Source organism: Pteropus vampyrus, unplaced genomic scaffold (genome assembly GCF_000151845.1).
Source record: "Pteropus vampyrus isolate Shadow unplaced genomic scaffold, Pvam_2.0 Scaffold423, whole genome shotgun sequence".
In the NCBI taxonomy this organism is placed as follows: domain Eukaryota; kingdom Metazoa; phylum Chordata; class Mammalia; order Chiroptera; family Pteropodidae; genus Pteropus; species Pteropus vampyrus.
Window position 1 is genome coordinate 1 of NW_011889204.1, and position 27,746 is coordinate 27,746.

Sequence of the window (27,746 nt, forward strand, 5' to 3'; positions counted from 1 at the left end):
TGGTCAGATATGAGGTGACGTCCTTGGAGCAGATGTCCATTTCCCAAAGGACAGCTCACCTGTGCTTTGGACAGCCTGGCTCAGCTCATTCCCTTGTTTCTCTTCAGTGTTGTGTGATCCTGAAACTCCCCAAATGATCACTGAAAAAGAACGAGACGAGGTGGCCAGCCCAGCACTATGCGACAGAGAAGGTAATTGTGATTTCAATTCCCACTTCATGAATGGAATCTTTATTTTTATGTTTTTCACCTCTTTTCTTCTCTTCTCCTATCCTGATTTCCTTCACATACCCCTACAGAAGAAATGTGTAGATCAAGTGGAAAGGATGTGATGATAGTGACAGCAACCATGTTGTCCTCCAGATCAGGTGAACCAAAACGAAAAAGGTCTAGGGGCAGGGACATCCCAATAGGAGATACTTGAGCCTCCTTGGTCTTCCTGGTTATCTCAGGGTGAGCTTCCTGTGTGTCTTGTTTATTGCCTATAGATCTTGAATCATGAATAGTCTAGATGTTCTACTGTTCACACTATTTATAAATTGATCATGTGAAAAAGAATTTTCCAGGATTTCTAAGATTAGTCCTTTAATCGTATAGTTTCATTTGCAGAATAGATCCCAATCCACTAAATATAAAGAGGGTTTTCTGTTGTTTGTTTGTTTGTTTGTTCATAAAGAGTTAAGTAATGGCTGGGAATTGGCAAATTTTGGCATTTTTCTCTTCTTTCATAGAAATACTATCAAATGTATCCTTTTCTTTTTGGGAAACATGTGACTCAGGGACAGCAGTCTTTCAGATACAGAAGAGATTATGAATAAGTTAGCATTAATCATAGACACAGGTTTCTGGAGTGTGGCTGTTGCCGATTGGCCCATTTTGAGAAGTGTAAGGCTGTCACTGATCAGCTTGTTTAAATATAGTTAATGATGTTAGTAGTTGTTGGCCATTTGGAATGAGTTTTAAAGTGATCCTGGTAGTTTCTTGTTGCAATTTTCAAAGAATAGGTAGTTTGAATCTAGAAGAATACAATCTTTTAATTTTATTCTTTGGACTACATATAGTAAAAAAAAAATAAAGGAAGCAGAATGATGTGCAAAAGATGGCTCTGTAGCACCTCAGGTCGATTATTGGATAGGGTATTTTTTCCGAGGAAGCAGTTCATCTCGGCTCAGAGTATAGATATGCAGCATGAGAGCCCCAGGAACTCTTCCCCTTCACTGTCTCAGGATCCACGGACAGTAATTTTCTTGTTTCTCTTTAGTGTCTGGTGAAGTAGAAGCTCTCCAAAGGGAGAGAGAAGGAGAATCGGAGAAGCTTCCTTCTAGCCTACTATCCTGTGATGGACAAGGTAATTATGACTGAAAAGTTATAAAAACAGAAACCAAGTTCTCATAAAGAGATGAATACAAGAGAGGAAGAAAGAGAGACTTAAAAAAATTAGGCAGATACCAAGAATTCTCTAGATTTATAGAGTATAAGGGTATGTGACCTATGTACTGGATTAGAGAGAATGTATGAATGAATTTTATATCCCTTAGGACATATTTAAGATTGGAAATAAGAATGTTTTAGCTTTTTATTGCTTCATAACAAAGCACCATAATGTATTATGTCACAGTTCTGCGGGTTGCAAATCTGGACAAGTTCAACACAGTTCTCTGCTCAGGATCTCACATGACTGAAATCAAGATGCCAACCAGGCTTCACTCTTATTTGGAAGCTCTGGAGAGATTTATCCAAATTGTTAACAGAATCCAGTTCCCTGTCTTTGTAGGACTGAAGTCTCAGTTTTGTTGCTGATGGCTGTAATAGGGATTGTTCTTAGCTCCTAGGGGCCACTCACTTTCTTTGATACGTAGCCCCATATCTTCAATCCAGAAATAGCTTTTAGCAGTTTTCTCAATCCTTCTCAACCATTTTTGAATCTGGTTTCTTCTTTTGTTATAACCTGAAAAAAAAATTCCACATTCAAAGAATTCATGCAGTTGAAAGAGACCAACTAGAACAATCCTATTTTTCTTTAATTATTTAGATGTAATTCACATATAGCAATGTATAAGATTAAGATGTACAGCATAATGACACGACTTACATATATTGTGAAATCACCACAATTATATACACATATTGTCTGTTCATTCATCTGTTGATGGACATTTAGGTTGTTTCCATGTCTTGGCTGCTATTGTAAACAATGCTGCAATAAATATGAGGGGTTTGATATCCCCTTGACATAGTTATGTTGTTTTCTTTGAATATATACCCAGAAGTAGAATCATTGTGTCATATGGTATTTCTATTTTTAATTTTTTGAGAAAGCTCCTTACTCTTTTCTACAGTGACTCTACCAATTTACATTGAGCTCTCGAAGGTTCCCTTTTCTCCACATCCTTACCAGTATTGGTTATCTCTTTTGATAATCTATTTTGCTTAACCTATGTTGTCTATATTACAACATAATGTAAAGATGGGGGTAATATCTCATGATATTCATGTTCCCCAAGGTTAAGAAAGGAATTCTTAAAGGGTCAACTTAGAATTTTGCCTACCACAAAGAGGTTTAAGTAAATCTCTAGGACATAATTGTTCAGATGAGCCATTGATGTCTCCTAGCAAATAATATAGACTATCCTTATCAGCTGGAACATCAAACAAAGCTGAGCATAAATGCATTTAAGAAAAGGTTTGGTTTTAGAGAGAATGTAGTAATTGGGTTAGGCACTACAAGAAAAACAAGTATACCTCTTTTATTTATTGCCTGCAGATCTTGAATTATGCATAGTGCAGGTATACTTATGTTCAAATCAACTATAAATTGATCATGTACAAAAACTTTTTCAGAAATTCTGAAACTAGTTCTGTGGCACATTTAATCTGCTAGTTTCACTTGAAGAATACATCCCTACCTGTTAAATAGGTAGGGTTTTTGTTTGTTTGTTTGTTTTTTTAAGAAAGAAAGTGTTAAATAATGGTCTAAAAGTAAGTTACTGGTTGAGAAATGGTAATGTTTAGATATTTTCCTCTCTCTTTTAATAAAAATTCTATGAAACATATTCTTCCCTTTTGATGTGTCAAAAGTTCCCCATTGCAACCTAAAGTCATCTTTTGCGAAATTTGGCCACTTATTAAGAGAAGTGCAAAAGGTAGAATCATACTGAGAGTAAAAAGAGGAAGTAGAATTCTGCCCGGGTAGACCGTACCTTTGTTCCAAATAAGTCCATGACAAACAGTAAAGAGGACAGAACATTCAGTCGTAAGCGTGATAGTGTCCTGGGTGTGAACGGAGTACTGGGTTTCATCCACGCAGCAGAGACTAAAATGTGGACATATGATCAATTCCATAGTAATAGTTGACATCGGATGATGTACCTAACAACGTGATTTTCTTTCACAAGTTGACAAGATGTCAGGTTTCTTTATGAAGGTTTTGGTGAGGGACTCACCACAAAGTGTGACCGAATGCCTTTGCACAATGTGCTACTATCTAATGGACCCATTAATTAGTCTTTGGAGCTGACTTGGACAGGAGACTTATGAGGTCTATGCCTGAATCCTCTTGCTGTGGATCACTTTCTTCTAACATTCAAGAAGCACAGAAAAATCAGGAACAAACAAACACACATCACACAAGACTTTAAAAAACAGACAAAAGAGAATGAGAGTAAATGAAGTAGTGAAAGAATAAGCACATTAACAGAATATTTGCTAAATGCTATACGTCCAAACCAAGCATCTAACAACTTTGTATCTAACAGTATATACATATTTAAATAAGGTAAATTCAGATATAAAAGCTGATGAAATAAATCAGAGCTTATGTTGTTGTTGAGGCAAATTTAGTTGGCAGTGGATCAGGAAGACAATCTGAGTTCAGCACAAGAAGCTGGGATTTATACTTGTTGATCCAAGGATCTCACAGGGCACCTCTATGCAAGAATCTTCAAGATTACCTTTGTGGGCACTCCATTTTGAAGGAATAGCTGAAGCTAATAGAGATTTTTATTGTTTATTTAGCAAGGCACATGGTGGGAGGAGGCACTATACTTATTGGACCTAATATCTTTAAAAATGGAAACTACTAATTTAGATAGAGTTTTGAGAAGTATGTGGTTCAGGTCACTGCAACTTTCAAAAACATGTTATTATGAGTAGGTTAGCATTTAACCATGGAAACAGGCTTATTGGAGTGTAGCTTTTGCTGATTGTCTGATTTTCAGAAGTGTAAGGCTGCCATTGATTGGCTTGTTTAAATGTGGTTAATGATGTAAGTATTCATTGGCCAATTGAGATGAGTTTAAAAGTGATCCTGGTAGTTACTTGTTGTAATTTTCAAGGAACAAGCACTTTGATCCTAGAAGAGTAAGATCTTTTTATTTTATTCTGTGGGCTGCAAGTAGAAAAGTAGAAATAGAGGAAGCAGAATGAGGTGCAAAAGAAGGGGAAAGCATGGCTCTGTAGGACCTCGGGTTGATTATTGAAGCAGGTATATTTTTCCGAGGAAACAGTTCATCTTAGCTCAGAGTATAGATGTGTAGCATTAGAGCCCCAGGAACTCTTCCCCTTCACTGTCTCAGGATCCATGGACAGTAATTTTCTTGTTTCTCTTTAGTGTCTGTTGGAATAGAAGCTCTCCAAACGGATAGAGAAGGAGAATCAGAAGAGCTTCCTTCTAGCCCTCTACCCTGTGATGGACAAGGTAATTATGACTCAAAAATTATAAAAACAGAAACCAAGTTCTCATAAAGAGAAAAAGACAAGAGAAGAAAAAAGGGAAACTTAAAGGGAAAGATATAGGGAGGATCAAATAAAAGATTTTAGAGGAAGAAGTGAAAATGGGGATTCACAAAATTATAGAAAAGAGGATCATTGGGGCAAATAAAATGCCTTCATAAACTACAATTTTATTCCAGGAACAGAGCGACCAGTAGGTGGGAATGAGAACTATTCCAATGTTATGAGCTTCTCTAAAGACATTCCAGAATGTACTGAAGCAAGGACTGAAAGTAGTCGAGCATGTGACACAACAGCTAAGGCTGTGTGAGGGTCAGGGGATGAGCATGGATTCACTGGTACCACAGACCCCCGGTGTGGTTGTGGCACGTGGTCCAGTCCATCTTATAATCCTGTTCTCTGCATGTACTCCACCTGACCATTTTGGACTAGCAGGGGGTCAAGATATTATTAAAACCTCAGAGTTAAAGGATGGACCCTGTTGATTATAGTTGATCTGCTCGTAGATCACAGCGTCATTTTGTCACAACCTTAGAAAGGCCTCAAGAGACAAGTGTTCCTTCCACTTAATTTACTAGATGAAAAATTTTAGATCAACTACTCTTAACCTAGCGTATATTTTTGATGAATGTCCTGCAGCCTATCACTAATTCATATTGTGTTTTCCTACAAACTTTTCCATGTAAGATCTTATTTAATTCTCACAAAAATTCCTAACCGTGACCATGATGGGATACCTATTCCTATCCATGACTATACTGAAAATATAGGTGTTTAAGAGTGTTTTTCGAAGCTCCTTTGAGAAATAACAAAGTCCTGGGGCCCATTCTGACTTCTACTTTTCAGTAGGTTTTTAGCTCCTTTAGTAGAGAGAGAAATGATAATCCAAATATCTTTATAAACTCAAGCCTCCATAGTATGAATCGTCCCAGATTCTGTAACTTTAATTAATTTATTTTCATTTTTTTCACCATCACCTGTTATTTTCTAGAAACTGTGGACCTTGGAAGCAACTCTATTTTGGGAAAACTCAAGAAGAAAAGAGGCAAGATTGCATAAGATTTTACTTGCTTTTGATGTTCGAGTAGTTATTTTAATGCCATCTTTTCAATAATATGAAAGATGTCTGCATCCTTATCTCTGGAACCTGTAAGGTGTTATCTTCCATGACAAAATGGATTTTACAAATACAATTCAGGTAGGTACCTTGAAAGGGGAGATTATCCTGGATAGCTGTGTGCAACCAATGTAATTGAACAGGCCTTAAAAATTGGACAGCACTGATCATGCCAAGGTGAGGACAGTGATGTTTAGAAACTCTTTCTACCTGTCAAAAACCCCCAGTCTTAGAAGGGGGCTATTAGTAAGCCTGCTCAAACCTTACACCTTGGGAGATAGCCTATGAGCTGGAACTTAGTAAATCTCTTCTGAGGAAAGAAGAGAGTCTTTACTATCCCTGCATATTTCTGAGGAGGGAGACGTTCTCTATTTTATTCTGGTCAGACTCTAATCTGCCCTCTGACCTTGAAGGGCTACATTATCTCCAGCTTCCAAGGCTGTCTGCTACTCAGGTATCCTTGAAAAGATGCTCTGAGGCTTGTGGAAATACCAGGGAGATTGGCCTTCCAACACATTCACCTCACACAGCAGATTCTGGCAATGTCCCCATGAGAACGCCTCTCCACCAGCCACTCAGATTAATCTATTTGATTTGTTTCCTATAACAGTTAACGAACTTCGTGAAGCATGGAATCTTTAAGTCCTTCATGACCAGCCCTAATCTGCAATTCACCACATTTTCCTGAGCAGGCAAGTGAAAGCCTGGCTTTCACTTAAATACAGTCTGAAAGGCACATAGGGTGACCCTGGAAGAGAAGCATTTACAGTTGTTGAGGTCGCCTAACGGGACGTACATCAGCCAAGGGGAAGGTAGACTCCAACATGGGTCTCTCGCCAGCTATAAGCTTTAGAGTTCCCAGTTCCGCTAACTGTGTCTGGTCTTTGATGTCCAGAGGGGTTCTGCATGGGACCTACGGAATTTAGGGTCAGCCCATTTTCTCATATCTGCTGAAAAATGGCAGATTCTGCATCTCCATGGTATAAGTAGTGTTCTTGAATACTGTACCTAGTATTTCTTCTGGAAGAACAACCAGGGCAGTTGCGAAAGGCAGATATCATTAATGCTACTCCATTCCTCCTGCGTCCTAAGCTGTACGGTGTTCCCTCCTCAGATGCCTGGATTTTTGCTCTTCCTCCACTGCCACAAAATCTGTTGGTACCACTCCAGAGGCTGTGACTTCATTTTCCTTTCCCCAGCATTTTTTATCTTCACTTAGACTTTTCATCCAGAAAGGTCAGCTATAAGCAGGCAAAGACATTTTTAGAAAATATAATCAGACTTTATAATTAATAATTATTAATAATTAATCCCCTAGGCACTCTGTGACTGTCTCCTTCATACTGGTCAGGGAAACGATGATGTATCATCCTTAGGGATGGTTAAAACAGGGTCCTAAATTTTCAGGATTGGTCTATATAACTAGTCTAATTATCCCTTGCCTCTTTCGTCCTGATCATGATGCAGGTAGGAACTCATTCCTTTCTGCGGACAGCTGCTTTAGTGACTAAAGAGTCTCTTGGAGATTTGTGTACAGAAAGACATGTGGGATGCTGAATCAGACAAACAGTACACTGGGAGTAGCTTTTGATAAAGGACATTCCATTGTGAGACTGAAAAAGGTCCAGCCAGCCAAGCTCATGACTGTGTGAGTGTTTAGGGTCACAGTGGTGTGGCCAGATCAGTAGGTCTATAAGCTGAAGTGTGGACTGTGTTGAGGCACACCCATTACCACAAGACGGGCTCGAGGCCTGATCAATGTAGCAAGAGCAGGCAGGAAAAAGTCCCTTGTGATGAGACTCCCTGACTGTGGAAGTAATGCTTCTGCTTCTAGCAGGAGTCATGAGCCTGGCACACAGCCCCAGCCTCTGCATCAGAATCATGGTGTCAGGCTCCGTCAGCAGAGACCAGGTACATGGGTAATTCCATGAGGGGCCCAGATGGGTCGATAGCTCCACAGTGTGTTTCCACATTTAAGACCCAGCAATAAGTGTCTTTACTCTGTCAGTCTGTAGTTTTCCACGTGGCAGACCAAGCATCTAGGCCATGTGCAGAAGCCTAGTATTTTGACTTCTGCCAGCCAGAGGAGTGAACACGTCACTTTGAGCTCTGAAAAACTGGCCCTGAGGATAAATAGCCACAGCAACCCAGGGGACATCAGCTGTCAGCTTAGCCATGTGTTAGCGTCCCTGGGAGGCCGCAGTTTCCTTCAGGCTCTGAAGGGGAATAGAAAGCCTAGGTGCCATTGGGTCAAAGTCCCTACATTCTTAAACACACCATTTTCATTTGAAGAGCAAGGCTTTCAGGACCTTCCTGCCTTGTGAATTGAGTTGACCCACTTCAAAATGGGAATCTCAGGTGGGAGAGTCACAGGCTTGCGTCCATGGATTGAGGCTTCACTTTCAGCAGTAAAAATTGAAGAGCTGGTTGTTACGATATTCACAACAATAACAAGATAAGATCTCTCTATCTACCTAGTGCCCATGGTTCTTCTCAAACTCACATGAGTTTTCATATCATTCACAAGAAAGTAATATCAACACAAAAACCCACTGTGGTTCTTTTACTCCTCCAGGAACATCAGATGCCAGATTAAATATGAATGAGAGGATTTGTAACAACTGCAAGAGTAGAAAAATTAACACAAACTCCCTGCATCAAGCGAAAAGTGTCTCCTGAATTCTAGCACAGTATATTATTCCATAGCATGATTCAGCTATAAGAAAGATGCCTCCTCATCGCACATTTGAATTAACATGAAAACACTTGAAAAGGAAACATATTGCTACATAACCACAATGATCATTCAACCTAAAGCATCAGCAGGACTTTAGTTTCTAATTTTTAAAAAAAGATTTCAAATGAAGGTCATCTTTTATTCAACTTTACCCTGCTACACTGGTAGTTCAGAATTTGCCCCATTTTAGTGGACCAAACTCTGAAAACAATACTTGAGCATGACTGACCCGTGAGGCTTTGAGAATTATATTCATAGCTCTGAATGATTAAATTTATTCTCTCTCCCTCTCCCTCTCCCTCTCCCTCTCTCTTTTATCTTGGCAGTAAAAAAAAGGGGGTATTCCTGGTCAAGGAATAAAAAAAGACGGCAGATAAACGTACATCAAAAAGGTAAGCTGGCAAAGTGAAGTCGTCACACCTTTTGAGTTTGTCAAGGCACTGCTTGTCATGTCCTTGTGGCCTGCAGTCCCCCGAGAGCCATGATAGTTTTTCAGCTACTGTGTCAGGTAGGATATAGGCTGAGACACCATAACAAAGAAGCCCAACATAATAATGCAGTGGCTTCAACAAAATGGTCTATTTCTCGTGTATGTTATCATCCTGAGCTCAATGACACGGGCTTACGGGGAAGCACTGCTATCCTCAGTAGGTGGGTTCTTTCCTGGGTCAAAAAATTTTTATTAATTTGGAAAGATGTTCCAAGGAAGGCTAAATGCAGAAAGCAGACTGTATGTATATGTTTGTGTGTGTGTGTGTGTGTGTGTGTGTGTGTGTGTGTGTGCACATGTGGTAATAACATGTGTATACACATATATATTTGTGCAAATATGTTTTTATATATGCATAAATGCCTAGTTATACATATTTACCAATCTGTATATATATAAGACATAGACATAGATATATAGAAAAATCAATGGCATTTCATCCATGAAAATATATGCAGTGGTTACATTTGTTCATTGAAATATAGGTGCTGTTTATATTTTGATTTGTTTTTCAAAGGTATATGTTCATCTATTATAATGAAATATGTTATTTTAATAGTAACATATGCACAGAAAGTGTCCAAGAGGATATTTTTGAATAATTTAATAGTGGCTAATTTCAGATGGTGATGTTTCATACAATTTTTATTCTCTAACTTTTCATAATGTATATGTATACATTACTTCTATTCAGCTCCTTGAAATCTTATTTACTTTAGAAGTTGTTGAAGGACCTCCTTTCCCCTAGAAAATGAGAGCAAGACCTCACTTTCTGCAAGATCACCAATTTTTAATTAGTAGATCTATATACAATATGATTTTAAAGTCTAATTAAAAATTAATTTTCAACAACTTACATATCTTATGTTCTTACCAATTTACATGGTTATGCTTTTGGCGAATGTGTACAATTTTGTTTGGAAAGAAAAAAAGTGGTTGCATCTATTTAAAGAATAGTTATTTTCAAAATACCAAATATTGGGATTTAATCATAACATTTTCATTTAGTCTATGTGTAAGTATGTGCATTCTAAACCACTACTTTCCAAACTATAATGAAATCTTGCATGTAGTTTTAAAGTCATCTTTCCTAAAAGGAGAGAGTATTCTGAAACCTAAGATCCTTTACCGTTAACTTGCTTTCTTGTCTAAGTGTATAGTGAAAGTGTTTGAGATTGAATCCAGTGTTCCTACACTTTCTTTTGGCCTCACATGGAAAAATTTCTTCTAACATTCAAGAGGCACAGAACAATCAGGAACAAACACACCTGAGACAAGACTTTTAAAAAATAGACAAAAGAGAATGAGAGTAAATGAAGTAGTAAAAGAATAAACACATTAACAGAATATTTGCTAAATTCTGTACCTCCAAACCAAGTGTCTATCTGCTTTGTATCTAACTGCATACACATTTTTAAATAATCAGATAAATTCAAGTATAAAAGTTCAAGAAACACATCATATCTCAAGTTGCTGTTCAGATTCAATTAGTTGGCAGTGGATCCGGAAGACAATCTGAGTTGGGAACAATAGGTTAGGGATTTATACCTGTTGATCCAAGGATCCCACAGGACACTTCTACACAAGAGTCTTCAAGACGATTTTGGTGGGCACTCCATTTTGAAGAGATAGCCCATCATACAATAGCTGGAACTAAAAGATATTTTTATTGCATGCTTAGCAAGGCACATGGTGGAATGGGGCACTATATTTGTTGGACATGATTTCTTTAAAAATGGAAACTACTAATTTTATATAGAGTTTTGGGAAGCAAGTGGTTCAGTCACTGCAACTTTCAGAAACAGAAGTGATTATGAGTAGATTAGCATTCAACCATGAACACAGGCTTTCTGGAGTATGGCTGTACTGATTGGTTGATTTTCAGAAGTATAAGACTGCCATTAATCATTTGTTTAAATGTAATTAGTGATGTAAGTAGTCGCTGGCCAATTGGAATGCATTTAATAGTGATACTGGTAGTTACTTGTTACAATTTTCAAAGAACATATAGTTTGATCCTAGAAGAATACGATCTTTTTATTTTATTCTTAGGGCTACAATTAGAACAATAAAAGTAGAGGACACAGAATGAGGTACAAAATGGGAAAAGAAGGCTCTGTAGCACTTCAGGTGCGGTTATTAGAGCAGATATATTTTTCTGAGGAAGCAGTTCATCTTAGCTCAGAGTATAGATGTGCAGCATGAGAGCCCCAGGAACTCTTCCCATTCACTGTCTCAGGATCAATGGACAGTAATTTTCAGGTTTCTTTTTAGTATCTGGTGAACTAGCAACTCTCCAAAGGCATAGAGAAGGAGAATCAGAAGAGCTTACCTCAAGCCTATATACCCTGTGACGGACAAGGTAATTATGACCGAAAAATTATAAAAATAGAAACTAAGTTCTCATAAATAGAAAAATACAAGAGAGGAAAAAGGAGAAACTTAAAGGAAGAATCTGCTTTATGGAATATCAATGGAATATTTCAGAGGAAAAGTAGAAAAATGGAAATCAACAAGTATACAGAAAAGTGAATTATTTGGACAAATGAAAAAAGTTTTCATAAATTGTGATTTTGGCCTAGGAGCAGAGCTACCAGCATGTGCAAATGAGAAGTATTCCTGTGTTATGGGTTCCTCAAAAGGTGTACCTGTAGGTCCGAAAGCAAGGACTAAAGGTAGCCGAGAATGTGACACAACAGGTAAGGCTGCCCGAAGATCACGGGATGAGAGTGGATCTACAGACCTCAGGTAGAGTTGTGGCAGGTGGTCTAGTTCATCCTAACTCCCTGTCCTCTGCATTTGCTTGACATGACCCTTTTGGTAACAGCAGGGAAGCAAGAATCATTATAAAATCACATTGATAGGACGGGCCCTATTGATTATGTATGAATGATGTATGAGAAATACACTCTTAACAATGGCATTCCAGAGGTCTCTTAAACTATCCTCATTTTTTAAAGTCTTTTTTCTTTTTGCTTTTCCTATTGGGTGTTTTCTGCTACCTTATCTTCCAGTTCACTGATTTGATCTTCTCCTTCATCCAATCTACTTTTGAATCCTTCTAGTGTATTCTTCATTCCATTTAATGTCTTCTTCATTTCTGTCTGGATATTTTTTATGGTTTCCATGTCCTTTTTTATGCTTACTGTCTCTCTGTTGAGGTGCTCATTGAGCATATCCATTCTCCCCCTAAGTTCATTGAGTGAAGCGGGATCTCAGGGAGACAAAGGCCATCAGGTGAATACAGCCTCAGTTCTGCTGCAACTTCAGTGCCCATAGAAGCCCGTGGTAGTCACAGATCACAGTGAGACCAGCTGCCATCTGGGTTGATCCCACAGACCCCTGTGATTCCTCCAAGTGATATTGTAGTTCTCACAGTTAGCAGTGGTCTGCCTGCAACTGATTTCCCTGCAGTGCATGCACTGTGCTAGCCAGTGTGTTGCCTGTGTGGAATGTGGGGCCATGGAATGGGGCATGGCTGGAGCGGTTGCCTATCAACGGGCCACCATAAGCAATCTGTGGATCGGATGGGGTGGAGTATCAGGGAGACAATGGCCATCAGGCCAAACAGCCTCAGTCTTACTACAACTTCTATGTCTGCCCGCACATTCCCACAAGAGTCACCAATCACAGCAAGAGCTGGTGTTGTCTACAACTGGCTTACAGATCCCTACAATCCTCCCAAGCCTGTGTCAGCAGCAATGATTTTCCTGAAACTGTCTTTGAAATATGCTCACAGCATATTTGTTGCTTTTGGTTTTATATTCCACATATAAGTGAAATCATATGGTCCTCAATTCTTTCTGTCTGACTTATTTTGCTTAACATGACAATCTCAAGATCCATCCATGTTGTCACAAATAGCAGTATTTTATCTTTTCTTATGTCTGAATAATATTCCATTATATATATGGACCATATCTTCTTTATCCAATTATCTATCTAAGGACACTCAGTTGTTTTCATGTCTTGGCCACCATGAATAATGTTCTGTACTCCTAATTCTCAATTCAGTATGTTTTTATTTCCTTTAGAAGAAAGAGAGAAATGATCATCTAAACATCTTTCAAAACTCAAGCTTTCCATAGTATGAATCATCCCAGAATTTGTAACTTTTATTCATTTATTTTTGTTTTTTCACCACCACTTGTTATTTTCTAGAAACTGTGGACCTTGGAAACAACTCTAGTTCGGGAACACTCAGGAGGAAAAGAGGTAAGGTGCATAAGATTTTACTTGCTTTTGATGTTAAAGTAGTTTTTTAATGCCATCTTTTCAATAATATGAAAGATGTCTATATCCTAATCTCTGGAACCTGTAAGGTGTTATCTTCCATGACAAAATGGATTTTACAAATACAGTTGAGGTAGGTACCTCGAAAGGGGAGATTATCCTGGATAGCTGCGTGCAACCGATGTAATCTAATGGGCCTTCAACATTGAACAGTCGTTTCTGGCTGTAGAGAGGGAGATGTGACAATGGATAATACTCAGTGAGAGATGAAATAGTTTTGCTTTAAAGATAGAAGAAAAAAGCATATGAGTATCTTATGGAAAGTCAAGGAACTAAAAATTCTCCTCCATAGCCTCCAGAAAGGAATGAAGGCCTCCTGAAACCTTCACCTTAGCCCAGAGAGATGCTTTTCAGGCTTGTAACCAACATAACTATAAGATAATAATTTTGCATTGTTTCAAGCCATTAAATTTGTGGTCATTTGTTATGGCAGCAATAGAAGTAATGCAGATTTTGGTTGTTGGAAGTGGGGTATGGCTATAAAACATTCCTATAAATGTGGAAGTGGCTTAGGTATTGGGCAGTAAGCCAAGGGAAATTGGGCAGTGGGAAGAATTTTAAGCAGAATGATAGGAAACGTCTTCATGGCCTCAAACAGTTAGAAATCTGGTGCAAAGACTGCTAGTGAGGGCTCAGAAAAAGGTAAAGAACATGGGAGGCAGAAACTAAATTGTCTTAGAGAATTCTTAAATCATGCTGAAGAGATGTTAGTGGAAATGTAGAGGTTGAAGGTGAGAACTGAAGAGGAACTAAGAAACATGTTTTTGGAAACTAGAGGAAAAGGGATTCTTATTAAATAGTGGCAAAAAGCGTAGCAAAATTCTGTAGATGGGTGGGAAGCAAAACTTTCTGAGTATATACATCCATCTCTCGATTTATGTGGATTATTCATTCCACATGTCTTTTTTTTTTAGGCAGAAGAAAACCGCATAAAAAGAGTCCACCAGTATGGAAAAAAATACTAAAGAAATAGGTCAATATAAGTCATAGAAATATTTATTTCACATATTTTTTAAAAATGCTAATGAAAAATCAGAAAAAAGCAAAGTAAATTTTATTCACTGTGAGTGTCTAAAACAATCAATCTTTTCTTTTTCATTAAAATAAAGTCATTATCTTCATTGCTCGAAATATTTGGAAGTACTAATTTGGTTTATGTTTTTGGATCATCTTTTCCAACCCCATCTCTTGCTAAGTTTTCAAAAATTCTTTGATATTTATTGCAACATTAAAAAATCTTTTTTTGACATTTTAAGGCTCATTGGATGTTTGGATCAATATTTAGAATTGCAGTTTCCAGTAGCCCAAAGTGGTGGTCAGAAGTCTGTCTTTCTCTTTTTCCTGTGGGCTTGGGCCAGTCACTTGACCACTTTTGCCTCAGTTTCTTCATCTGTAAGGCAAGAGAGTGAATTAAACCAACCATCCTTCTCACTTCATCCCAGTTCTAAAAGGCTACCTGTCGCAAAACTGATATCAGAACCACAGACAGCTCCACTCTTCCCATCATGATCTAATGTGCTTGCTGGATGGACAGCATCAGCTACACATCCTCCTTGAGTTAGTTAATTCGAAGATCTTTCACCCCTGCACCTGTGAAATCAGGTCTCCAGTTGCTCTCCTCCCCATGCAATTTTCAGATTATTCTAGAGTTTTCTGAGATCTTAGTACAGCTGATGTAATGGAGAAAGCTCATGTGAGGGAGAAAAGAAGCAAAAGAGAGAACACAAATAGCAGGCAGACACCATTTCCACTAGGTCACCCCACCATCCCCCTTTCTCTGCTCATAGTTAGAGCTCAAATAGGAAGATACAAGTATGTTCTCTCACTTTGTCCCCGACTACCTAACTGCAGTGGACTAGCAGGTGGAGAGCTCCCTTTAGAACACAGAGCAACTGTTTCATTGTCATGTACGAATCAGTGGAGCTGACTACATTGAGAGTTAAGACAGTTGTATAGAACCTGATTTTTCTGCTAAAGCATTCTGTTTTGTGTGAGATTTGAGGGTAGAAGTAGACACTCTAGTTATGTATCAATAATACCACTTGGGAGAAAAACCAATTCTAGAAATTTGTGGAATAAAGTTTTCTAAGTACCCCTATATCTTTATAGGAGTGACCTCTCCATGGGAGGAGAGGTACATGTGCAATTGCAAACTGAGACAGAATAAAGAAACCTTCTCTTTCAGGGTCAAGAAAGCACAGAGATGAAAGTGTGGATTTTCACGCTGAAATACTTCCTGTGACCTGTGGTGCATTGAAGGGGATGTTATATAAAAACAAATTGAAAAAAGGTGGGTCTCATGGTCTAATTTAGCAACTCTATGGGAAGAAATCTCAAGAAGAAATGGAATTACCCATATGAATTACATATCATTCAAGGAATTGGGGCCACATTTTGGCTTGAGAAAAGGAGGAAGGGATCCCTAAGATGATACTTTCACACTTTAAGAAATCAAACACAGTAGGCACTCATTACCATATGCAAGTGCCCGTGGAAATATCTGAAGAACTAAAGAGAAGTGAATTAGAAATAAAACGGAAGAGGCTCTCAGCCTCCACTTTCATATTCTCTCTTCTGGGTTGCGGAATTTATAATCAGAAAACCTGAGTCCCAACCTCGGCTACGCCAAGAGTGACTGATTCATATGACTAAAGAAGGGGACCTTTCCGAGCCTGAAATTTCCCATCTAAAAAAGAGAAAATAATTTAAATCTGCCTCATGATGTAGCCGTAAGGAATTAATTTACATAAGTGATATATAAAATGTAAATTGTTTTCCTGAGATATAATTTACCTGTCATACAATTCACTGCTTAGAGTGTAGGATTCAGTGTGGAGTTTTGTTTGCATATTCACAGGATTGTGAATTTACAATCTAATTTTAGAACATTCTCGTCCCCTGTGTCTGTTAGTAGTCAGTGCTCATTCCCACCTCACCCCACCCCCATCCCTAAATAACCACTAATCTATTTTCCGCTCTGAAAATTGACCTATTTTAGGTGTTTCATGAAAGCAAAAATCATCATATGTGCCTTATAATGACTGGCTTTGTCACGTAGCATGTTTTCGCAGTTCATACATTAGTAGAATGTATTAGTATCTCATTCTTTTTTATTGTCATGTAATACATTCCATGGTATAACTATACCCTATTTTATCCGTTTGGGTTATTTATCCGTTTGGGTTATTTCCACTCTTTGGGGTTACGAATAATGTCGTTTTGAACATTAGTGTGTAAGTTTTTGTGTGAACACATGTTTTCAATACTTTTGGGTATGTGCACAGGAATGAAATTGCTCGTTCATATGGTAGTTTTATGTTTAACTTATTGAGGAAACACCAAAATATTTTCCCCAAAGTATATTATTTGGAATAAAAATTTTCAAAAATATTTTTACAAAGTGGCTGCAGCATTTTGTATTCCCACCAGCAATATCTGAGGGTTCCAATTTCTCTCTCTCCTGACAACACTTGTTTTCATTTGATGTTTTTAATTATGGCCATCCTAATGGTGTGAAGTGGTCTCTCATTGTGGTTTTGATTTGCATTTTTTAATGACTAATAAAGTCTAGAATATGATTATCTTTTATGTATTACTTAAATTTTACAGTGGATAACATTTCACATTTATTTTTAATATTGGCTGTCCATGAATTCAAGGGTAGAAAACTCTCTGCTCAATATTTCCATTAAACTGGATGAAAAATGCTTTAATAAAGGACACAGATGTTGCTGTGGTGCCATTGTGAGCAGGAGGGCCCTTACCTGAGATCTCAGTTCACCTTAAAGTTCTGCCTCTACATTGTCCCAGGGCCGTTGGAGAGTCTCACCGGTTCTCTATCCGCAGCAAATTGAAATTCTATCATCCTTCAAAATCACCTGCCTTTACTTTGTAGGTGATTTTGGAATACTTTCATCAGGTTGATTTTGATGATAATTATCTCTTTTTAGTTGCACAAAGGTCAACAAAATATGCATACAAAGCAGGTAATCCCCTTGTAAGGGAGTTTCAAGGTTGGTTTGGGGATTCTGAAGTCTGAAAGGGGAGGCTAGACTCTCCTGCTAGTGGCCTTGAGTCCAAATTGGGTGTCTTCTGATCCAATGTGGTGAGAAACCACTGTCTAGGTTCTGAGGACAGAGGGCCCAGAATCACTTTACCCTGGTCTTACAGGATCCATCAAGAAGTGTATAAGGGGAAAGGATGGAAATTGGTTCACCCCCAAGGAATTTGAAATCAAAGGAGGCTATGAAAGATCAAAGTCCTGGAAAATGAGTGTGCGCTGCGGTGGGAAGCCCCTAAAATGGCTGATGGAGGTAGGTATTTCAGTCATGGGGCCAGGAGATGTGACTTTCCTTGTACTCTAAGATAAGTTCACTCTTTGCTCACCAAATATTTTATGTTACAAACTGAAGCCCTGATGAGCCCTGACTTCATCCTCTCAGTGGGGAGAGGTACCCCACACTCATACCTCAGCACAAGGCAGCACCTCAGTGTAGTAAAGGGCTCCATCAGGTTAGATGCAGGAGCTTTGAGGAGAGAAAAGTCATTCTGACTCAGGTGCTGGCAGGCAATGTTATGCCCTGAAAGGAGAAAGACAGTCCAGTCAAGCAAGTAGGAAGAAGACGCCTCAGAGAAAGAATGGCATGAAAATCAGAACCACGATCAACGTAGCTCCGAGAGTTGAGATAGACAGTTGGTGTGTGATACACCAAAATCCATCCATTAGGGTTGTTTGTGGAGGGAGTTAATGCCAGGCTAAGAAGTTTAAACTCAAAACTTGGACAACATAGAATCCATGAGGTGTCCTGAGCTGTGAAATGATGTATTAAAAACAGTACTCAGACAGTCACGGGGCCTTGAAATGACTTCAGTCTCTTTCAGCCCAACAAAGCTATACTCAACCTGCAATGCTCAGCTCAGCTGTCACTCCTCTCTGAATATGCTCTGACCGACCTGCCCTGGTCATCCCCTCCCTGAGCCCCCTGATTCCACTGCTATGGCCCTTCTCACACTGTATTATATTCTCCTTCCATGCATTCTCCTTTTCTCTCCAGACCCCTCCAGGGCTTGTCCATCTTTGTGTGCCTGAGGTTGTCTAGAGTGTCTGATCCCCAGGACGTGTGGGATTAGTGTGTGTTGATGAAACAGCCCTGGTGTGAGGATGCATGCTTGAGTGGCAGTGGTGGGAATAGAAAGGAGGTGTGAAGTGTCAGATGGTGAGGAAAAATGTCTTAAGACAGGAAAAAAGCACAGGAGCAAGGGAAAAGGTTCTCAGTTGATTTCCCAGGTACCATTAATGAATTCTAGAAGTACAGGTGAGAGAGATGATTTGTTGTTTAGACACCTTGGCTTTGAGCTGACTGCGAGACATCAAAGTAGAAATATTTGGAAGCGAGGTAGAAATATCAATCTCACAAAACATCAATATAGGCTAACCATATATTTGGATCTTTTTATTATTCAGGAAGGATTTCTACCTACTCCTCCAAGAATATATGGCAGGAGAAAACAGGTAATGATGATATAGCTTTCTACATCTTCTGATATAACTGGTTTTTCATGCACTGTATGTTATTTTATGGTTTCTCGATCGGGTAATGATAAGCTCTCATCAACTCTTGTTTTGGAGGGGCACGTGCCTTCAGAGTTGCTACTGCAAACATTCCATTGTATATAAGGCAAAGTCGTTCTTGGACAGTAAATCATTTGAGATGCAGATGATTAAGGAGTCATCAAAATAGGCCTCACAGATACGTTTTTTTCTCATAAAAGTTACTATTTTCTAATTGTATGGAAATTGGTGGTCTCTGGGAGCTGCTGGTGATGCGTCCGGTTGATACTCTCATTGCAGCTCGTCCAGCGGGATGACACTTCCTAATATAGAGAAGAGTGACCGAGGGCCCCCTTGAAATTGGAGAACCGGAGGGATTTCTCCAACGCCATCTGTGGAAATCAGGGCCAGACTCCCAGCCCACCTTGGGTTTGAGAGCCAGGGAATGGGACTACATTGGGCCAAACAGTGGTACTTTGGCACTTTTAACTCTCCTCGTAGATATATAGGTCCATGAAATAAAGGATAGACTGTGAATTGAATTTCTCAAGAGGCGGCTGTTTAAATAAGTGATAGATGCAAACATCACATTCAATATTGTCACTCAATCTTTCTCTCCTTTCAGCAGAGACTACCAAACTCTCATGACAACACTTCCATTGACCTATGTGTAAGTACCAGCTCCCATCTGTAGCCCCAGAATTACCTAGGCCTTTTCCTTCGGTACATTATCTGTGTCATTGCCGTTTTTCCCTGAAGCGTGCTCACACTCAGTTGGAGCATGTTGCTGTGTGTGATGAGCAGAGAACCGCAGATGTCATCCGTGCCAGGTAGATGGTTCTGGGGTTGGGTGTCTCAGCCTGAAAGCACCCTTTCCATTTGTTCAGTGGAAACTTCTCATTTCCACATTAGAGACTTTCCACCACTGGGGTGTCTAGAGATGGGGCTCGAGGTGGTAATGGGCAGGGCTGGCCTGCAGATTAGGGGCGAGGGGCACATCTGAGAGGAGAGCAGCATATCAAAGGAGGCAGTAGGGAAGGAAAGGAAAATCCTGAACATCCCCTCTGAGGTGCAAGCAGAGCTAAGGTGGTTTTATGCTTCAGCCAGAAGGAACAGGTTTGGCCAAGCTGGCGAGTTACAGGTGTAGACCCTGTCATGAGTGCTGCAGAGAAATGTAGTCAGGGCAAGTGGGTCCTATACAGAGGCCCCGCACTCAATCTCGAGAGAGTCATCAGGGTGCTGAGCTGGTTAGAACTGAAATCATCACCACTTAGCAAATCAGGGGCTTTTTATTGTAACTGATACCATATGGCTTCCTGCTGTAAGGTCTGTCAAAATTATAGATAACTTCACTTTCTATGCTAAATCATACCTCCATTTTTTTGCAACAGGATGGGTATTTTAAGCAGTCACCTTTGCACAACTCCGGGGGGCTGAACTCCATAGTATATCATGCAGTAACACTGATATATGACGTCCAACAGAGGAGGGTAGTCAAACAGTTTTACATACACTTTTCCTTCAAGGCAATCCCCCAGCAAGACATGGATCTTGTCCTGATTTTGACCCTCAGCTAGCTGAGGGAGTCTTCAATCATCTGAATAGCCTGGAGTTCAGTGTGACTTACTTGTGGCTTATTCGGGATGGAGTGGACACAAAAGACCAGGTCACACAGCCCACAGCTAAAGGAGGATAGGGTAATTGTTTCAGTAAGAGTATCTTCATCTTTTTCCTGGGACGGATATTATAGTCAATTCAACATTGACTTGTAACATCCTCCTGCCTTAATAACCAAATTGTACTCAGGCTAAATCTCAACTTAGGCTGTAGACTGAAGACCTATGAAAAGTGCCACAGCCTGGATTCCCCAATAGAGGAATTTTTTGACATTTATGTTAGTTTATATTACTTTCAGGTATACAACATAATGATTAGACATTTCTGTAATTTACGAAGTGATCCTGTCTATTAGTCTAGTCCCTGCCTGGCACTATATATAGTTATAATATTATTGACTACATACCCTATGTTGTATTTTACATCTCTGTGACTATTCTGTAACTACAGATTTGTATTCCTTAATTCCTTCACCTTTTTCACCCAGTCCCTGAATCCCCGTCCTAGCTGGCAAACATCAGTTTGTTCTCTGTATCTGAGTTTGTTTTGGTTTTGTTTGCCCTTTTATTTTGTTCTTTAGATTCCACATATAAGTGAGCTCATATGGTATTTATCTTTATCTGACTTATTTCACTTAGTATAATACCGTCTATGTTCATCCATGTTGTCGCAAATGATAAGATTCCATTTTTTTTTATGCCACAATAATATTCCACCTCCTTATCCATTTGTCTATTGATGGGCACTTAGGTTGTTTTCACGTCTTGGCTATTGTAAATAACACTGCAGTGAACACAGTGGTGCATATATCTTTTCTAAGTAGTGGTTAAGATTTCTTCAGATGAATACCCAGAAAGAGAATTGATGAGCCATAAGGTCATTCTATTTTTAATTTTTTGAGGAACCTTCATACTGTTTTCCTTGGTGGCTGCATCAATTTGTGATTCCACCAAGAAGGTACAAGGGGTCCCTTTTCTTCACATTCTCACCCTACTTGTTGTTTTTTGATTTATTAATGATAGCCATTCTGAAGGGTGTGAGGTAATATTTCTCTGTGGTTTTAATTTGCATTTCTCTGATGATTAGTGACTTTGAGCATCTTTTCATAAGTCTGCTGGCCATCTGTATGTCCTCTTTAAAAAAATATCTATTCAGATCCTCTGCCCATTTTTCAATTGGACTGTTTGTTTTCGGTGTTGAATTGTATTAGTTTCTTATAAACGTTATATATTAACTTCTTGTAGGATGTGTTATTGGCCAATATCTTCTCCCATTCATCAGGTTATCTTTTCATTTTGTTAATGGTTTCCTTTGCTGTACAAAAACTTTTTAGATCGATGTTGTCCCATTTGTTTACTTTTTCTTTTCTTTTGTTTTTCTTTCCTGAGGAGACATAGCAGAGAGTCATGTCAGAGAGTTTACTGCCTATGTTTTCTTGTAGGAGTTTTATGGTTTCAGATCTTCCATTTAAGTTTTTAATCCATTTTGAGTTTATTTTTGTACATGGTATAAGACAGTGGTCATTAATTGATTTGCAGACATTTTTTAGATGTATCTGTCCAGTTTTCCCAGCACCATTTATTGAACAGGCTGTCTTTACCACATTGTATATTCTTGCCTCCATTTTCATAGGTTAGTTGACCATATAGGCATGGGTTTATTTCCAGGCTCTCTATTTTGTTCTATTGATCTATGCGTCTGTTTTTATGTCAGTACCATGCTGTTTTGATTACTATAGCCTTGTAGTACAGTTTAAGATCAAGTACCATGATGCCTCCAACTTTGTTCTTTTCTCAAGATTGCTGTGGCTACTTGGGGTATTTTGTGGTTCCATATAAATTTTAGGATTATTCATTCTAGTTCTGTGAAAAATGCCACTGGTATTTTGATAAAGATTGCATTGAATTTATAGATTGTTTGGGTAGTATGGATATTTTAACAACATTAATTCTTCCTATCCATGAGCATGGTATATGTTTCCATTTATTTGTATCTTCTTCAATTTTTCTTCAATGTTTTATAATTTTCCTAGTACAGGTCTTTTACCGCCTTGGTTAAATTCATTCCTGGGTATTTTTTTTTTTTTGATGCAATTGTAAATGGGATTGTTTTCTTAATTTCTATTTCTGATAGTTCATTATTGGTATATAAAAATGCAACCAATTTCTGAATATTAATTTTGTATACTGCTACCTTACTGAATTCACTTTTTAGGTCTAATAGTTTTCTGTGGAATCTTTGGGGTACTCTACATATAATATCATGTCATCTGCAAGTAATGACAGTTTTATTTCTTCTTTTCCAATTCAAGTGCTCTATTTCTTTTTCTTGTGTGATTGATGTGGCTAGGATTTCCACTACTGTGTTCAATAAATGTGGTAAAAATAGACATCCTTGTCCTGTTCCTGATCTTAAGTAAAATACTTATAACTTTTTCTGTTGAGTATGATGTTAGCTGTGGGTTTGTCATATATGACCTTTATTACATTGAGGTATGTTTCCTCTACTCCCACTGCTGTAAGTTTTTATCATAAATAAGTGCTGGATTTTGTCAAACACTTTTTCTGCATCTATAATATGATCACATGATTTTTATGTCATTTTGTTTTTGTGATGTATTGCATTAATTGATTTGCAGATATTAAACGAATCTTGCATCCCAGGAATAAATCTCACTTGAACATGGTGAACGATCTTTTTAATGTGTTGCTGAATTCAGCTTGTTAATATTTTGTTGAGGATTTTTGCAGCTATGTTCATCAAGGATATCAGCCTATAATTTAATTTTTTTTTTGTAATGTCTTTGTCTGGTTTTAGAATCAGGGTAATGATGACCTCATAAAATGAGCTTGGGAGTCTTTTCTACTCTTGAATTTTTTGAGAAGAATAGATGTTAATTCTTCTTTGAATGTTTGGTAAAATTCACCTGTGAAGCCACCCAGGACTTTTATTTGTTAGAAGTTTTTTGATCACTGATTCGATTTTATTAGTAAGAATCAGGCTTTTCAGATTTTCTGTTTCTTCTTGATTCAGTCTTGGAAGATTGCATGTTTCTAGAAATGTATCCATTTCTTTCAGATTGTCTAATTTCTTGGTGTATAATTGTTCATAGTATTTTCTTATAATATTTCTGTGGTGTAGTTGTCACTTCTCTTTCCTTTCTGATTTCATTTATTTGAGTCTCCTCATTTTCTTGACAAGTCTTCTTAGAGGTTTGTCACTTTGTTTTATTTTCAAAGAATCAGGTTTTTAAAAAATTTTTAATTGTTTTTTAGACTATTTTGTTTATTTCTGCTCTGATCTTAATTAAGGAAATTCTAGTTTAATCAATTTGTGATGTGACTTAGACAATAGGATTGTTTAAAAATCCTCAGATGATTTTGATACACAAAATTACCCATTTTATGATTCAAAGAGGAATACCAATGCCTGAGCCCCAACCAGACCAACTGATTCAGAATCTCTGGACATTAGTATTTTCTACACTGTTCTTGGATGATTCTAATGTGCAGCTGGGCAAAGAACCTGAAAGATAAGTTGGTGAAAAATATGATCAATGTGGTTATATCTGTTATTTCCTTGTTCTTCTGAGAAGAGAAGTCACCACTTTGGGGAGAATGCTGATGGTAATCTGTGAGTCTCTGCAGCAAGGAAAAGGAAAACGGCCCCAGGTTTCCATGCTAGAGCCTCCTCGGTCCCCACTGGGGATGTGCTTCGGGATCCCCCAGACCCTGAGTGGAAGTTCCTGGCAAGATGTTCCTTGGGGCTTGCACTTCCTCATATATGGCTATTTTTTTTCAAACAAAAGAAATGATCAGAATCCCAGTTCACTCAATACAAGTATTTTCACCCAAAAGCCCAGAAAAAGACTCAAAAAATTTGTTAATTAACGTCTTTCTTCTTTGTCCACCCAATATATTAATCACTAAGGTGTAGACAAATGGACTTAACACTATTTCAGGAACTTCTTTTATCTGCGTCGTACTAAGATTATTCAGATTCTTATGAAATCACCCTCTTGTTCTACTGCTAGTCTTTCTGTGTCAGCATCACTGGGTTTATAGGGAAAATTTTCCTGGTCTGACACACAGATCCCTCCTTCTGAACTTCATTGCAGCCCACAGTTCCTTTTTCTGATATGCTGTCCATGCTGTCCCTTAATAGCACAGGGAGAAGCATGTAAGTGTCCATGTAGGTTCACACAAAGGCTTTGAGTTCTAGATTCCCATAGTGCTGGCCTTCAGGTTCTCACAGGTGATATGGACATTGTTTTACCCTCTAGCAGAGAAACTCAGATGTATGTGAGGTCTGCCATGATGGAGGAAAGCTGTTTTGTTGTGACACTTGTTCAAGATCCTTTCATGAGGACTGTCACCTGCCACCTGTGGAAACTGAGAGGTTTGTGAGATGCAGCCCCTCCCTCCTTATTAGGGACCCTACCCCACCCCCTACTGCCAGGCACGCTCCCCTAGTGGAGTTCCGACTTGTTTCCTGATGCTGAAAGAGCAGGGTCAGTGGTAAGGGCCCCAGCAGTGCGATCTGGAGAGCTGTTTAAAGATGCTAGTGGCAGGTGAGTGGTGTTCTCTGCCCTCTGGGCGGCTGGAGCCAGTGGCTGGCTCCTTTGCCTGCACACTGCTCCTGTCCTTCCCTAGAAATTTTCCAGCACGGACCCCTGTTCACAGGGGTGGAAATGCCAATGGTTTATATTCTATGCTTATTCACAAAAGGCAGGAAACCTGGTCTAGTTCCCTCATCTCAGCTCATTCTCAACTGGTTGACGGAAGCCCAAGGCGCCCAGGCATTAAGGCCGTTTCCAACACTCAGGCCTGGTGGGCAGGGTCCCTTGTGCTCCCAGCAGCTGAGATGGGGAAAGGAAAGCCCACCACTCACTCTGACACTGCTCTCCCATCCCCTGCACCCCTCCTGCTACCCTCAATGGGAGGGGTGTCATCATCTCAGACCCCACATGAGGGGCTTGGCGACTCTGAGAAGTGTCCCCTTCATCCCCTGTCTTGCCCGTCAGTAGTTCCTGAAAGGAAAACGGCGGCAGCTGTAGGAACGGTGGCTGTTTCCAGGGGCCTGACCATTGCTTACTTATGTCCAACCTCTCAGGGACCTGTGGAGTTGCATCTTCTGCAGGATAAAGGCGTATACAGCAAGTCAGAAGTGTAACAGAGAATCTGAGGTCCTGGAGAAGCAGATGGGGCCTGAGGAGCAGTTGGTGAGTCCAATTTGAACCCCAAGCCTTGTCCTTTCCATGCACACGTGAGAAGTCAGTCACAGGGTGAGGGGGGCAGGGCGACTGCTTTTCTGAGCCATGTCTCAACCATGCTGAAATCTCACCAGAACTTGTTTGCAGAAAAAATAACTCTGCCATAAGTGACTGTTTTCTAGAGCCATACGTGTTTGGGGAAATTTCCCAAAGTCTGGTGTGGTCATGCGTCTGCCTGAGTTTGCACGTGGCTCATTCTCTCCAAGTTGCTTTTCACTCACAGCCTCCTTTTCTTTCTCTCTCTCTCTCTCTTTTTTTTTTTTTTTGCAGGCATGTGAATTCCTCCTTGTGAAAGTCTATTGCCATTCAGAGAGCTCGTTTTTTGCGAAGATTCCGTATTATTATTATGTAAGTAACGATAACACACCGTGATTACAGGGCGCCAGGATGCTTCCTGACCTCGACATGGGCACTGGTAGGATTTGCGATCTGGAGCCTGTGGGAGTGAGCGTCAGAGCTGTCATTAACTATCTTGTATTTTAGCTAGATTTTTCTGGGAATCCACAGAAGTCAGATGATAAACTATGCTAGTAATCTCTCATTGATACATTTTTTTCCCCACCAGATTAATGAGGCTTCTCAAAAGCTAAATGAACCCATGTGGCTGGACAAAATCAAAAGGAGGCTAAAGGAGCAGGGTTACCCCCAGGTGGAGGGGTTCGTGCGGGACATGCGCCTCATCTTTCAGAACCACAGGGCATATTATAAGGTAAGCGGCTCTTTCTGCTCCCTTCTTACTTTCTTTGCACTGAGTCGCTCTGCCTTCATTTCCTGGTGCTGGGAAACTTTCGTTTCCCTCCTCCTGTGGGAAGCCTATACAAGCAAGGGTCCCTCAGGACGAGTGTGACTTTTTAAATTCAGGCTTTAAGCTCACCATGGAGAGTGACAGTGAGTCGGGAGGTATCCCTGCCAGCAGAACCCCAGGTCCCTGAGAGCTCATTCCCCTCATAAAAAGTGACAGGACCCAGTGAGAAGAGCAGAGTCCTCCCTGCTCCAAACCTAAAGAGAAAAGAATTGCGTCCTAAAGTCATATTGTGCTGCTTCTCTCTCCCCCAATATGCTCACTCAAACAGGAATCCCAAACTCCAGATTCCTTTGCTTGTGAATGTCCTATATAGTTAACAGGGGTCACCAGAGGGAACTAGAAGTGACAGCGTGAAAGGAAGATCACTGATTATGCTTGGAAACTCTGTGCTATTTGAATTGTTACAAAGAACATAGATTAGTTTTCTAATTCTCACTAAAATGAACAACCGAAACCCAATGAGTAAAAATCCCTGGGTATGGTAATGATTTCCCATTTCTGTCTAGTTTTTAAGAAATAATTGTGCACTTAAAAAGCAGAAGTTACTCTTGGCCCCGTGAGTTTTTAATCTTAACCTGATTAACATAGCTTACGCGTTTAAGGCGATCCTTCTCAATTGCAATGTGTCTAAACACTAATGATGAGTGTCATTACATTTGTCATTTTTTTTTCAGTACAATGATTTTGGCCTAATGGGACTTAGACTGGAGGCAGAATTTGAGAAGAGTTTCAAGGAAGTGTTTGCTATTCAGGAAACAAATGAGAACAGTTCACTGGTACAGTGAATGCTGTTGGTACCGGAGAATCCCCTCTGGGAACAGCCAGCCTTCTCATCCTCCAGCTGCTGTAAGGGTTGGCGGCTGATGCAACTCCGCCCCTAAGTTTTTACTTTGGCCAAATAAAGCCAACTTCACCTGGAGGTTACACCTCTTTGGCTTGGGGGCTGGCCAACTTCCCTTGGGCAGAACCAATGTGTGGAGTGATTCATGCTCCTGTGTTCTCCCAGGGATCAGGCTGCAACTAGTCTCTAGTTGTGGCCACCACGTTGTTACTTCGCTTTCCCACCACACATCCTGCTTCCTTTGCCCCATTTCTCCTAATTGAACTCTCCCAATAAATCACTTCCTTAAAAGA

General features: G+C 39.5%; 1 protein-coding gene across 1 annotated transcript; it reads left to right on the forward strand.

Moving 5' to 3' along the window:
• Positions 1 to 110: 110 nt before the first annotated feature.
• Positions 111 to 27,746, forward strand: LOC105306126 (nuclear body protein SP140-like). Its single transcript, XM_011381027.2, has 17 exons — positions 111 to 191; positions 1,261 to 1,347; positions 4,609 to 4,695; positions 4,910 to 5,023; positions 5,719 to 5,775; positions 8,911 to 8,976; positions 11,657 to 11,773; positions 13,236 to 13,289; positions 15,553 to 15,657; positions 17,538 to 17,680; positions 18,832 to 18,879; positions 19,544 to 19,588; positions 24,818 to 24,933; positions 25,648 to 25,756; positions 26,078 to 26,155; positions 26,373 to 26,516; positions 27,287 to 27,746. The coding sequence occupies exons 1-17, from the start codon at positions 134 to 136 to the stop codon at positions 27,395 to 27,397; spliced, it is 1,539 nt and encodes a 512-aa protein (XP_011379329.2). The 5' UTR covers positions 111 to 133; the 3' UTR covers positions 27,398 to 27,746.

What these genes read in the sequence shown, in the direction of transcription:
- LOC105306126 (XM_011381027.2), top strand. Translation starts at nt 134, where the DNA reads ATGATCACTGAAAAAGAACGAGACGAGGTGGCCAGCCCAGCACTATGC. An exon ending in AACACTCAGGAGGAAAAGAG is followed by an intron (nt 13,290 to 15,552) that starts GTAAGGTGCATA and finishes CTTCTCTTTCAG; the next exon opens with GGTCAAGAAAGCACAGAGAT. An exon ending in CCCTAAAATGGCTGATGGAG is followed by an intron (nt 17,681 to 18,831) that starts GTAGGTATTTCA and finishes TTTATTATTCAG; the next exon opens with GAAGGATTTCTACCTACTCC.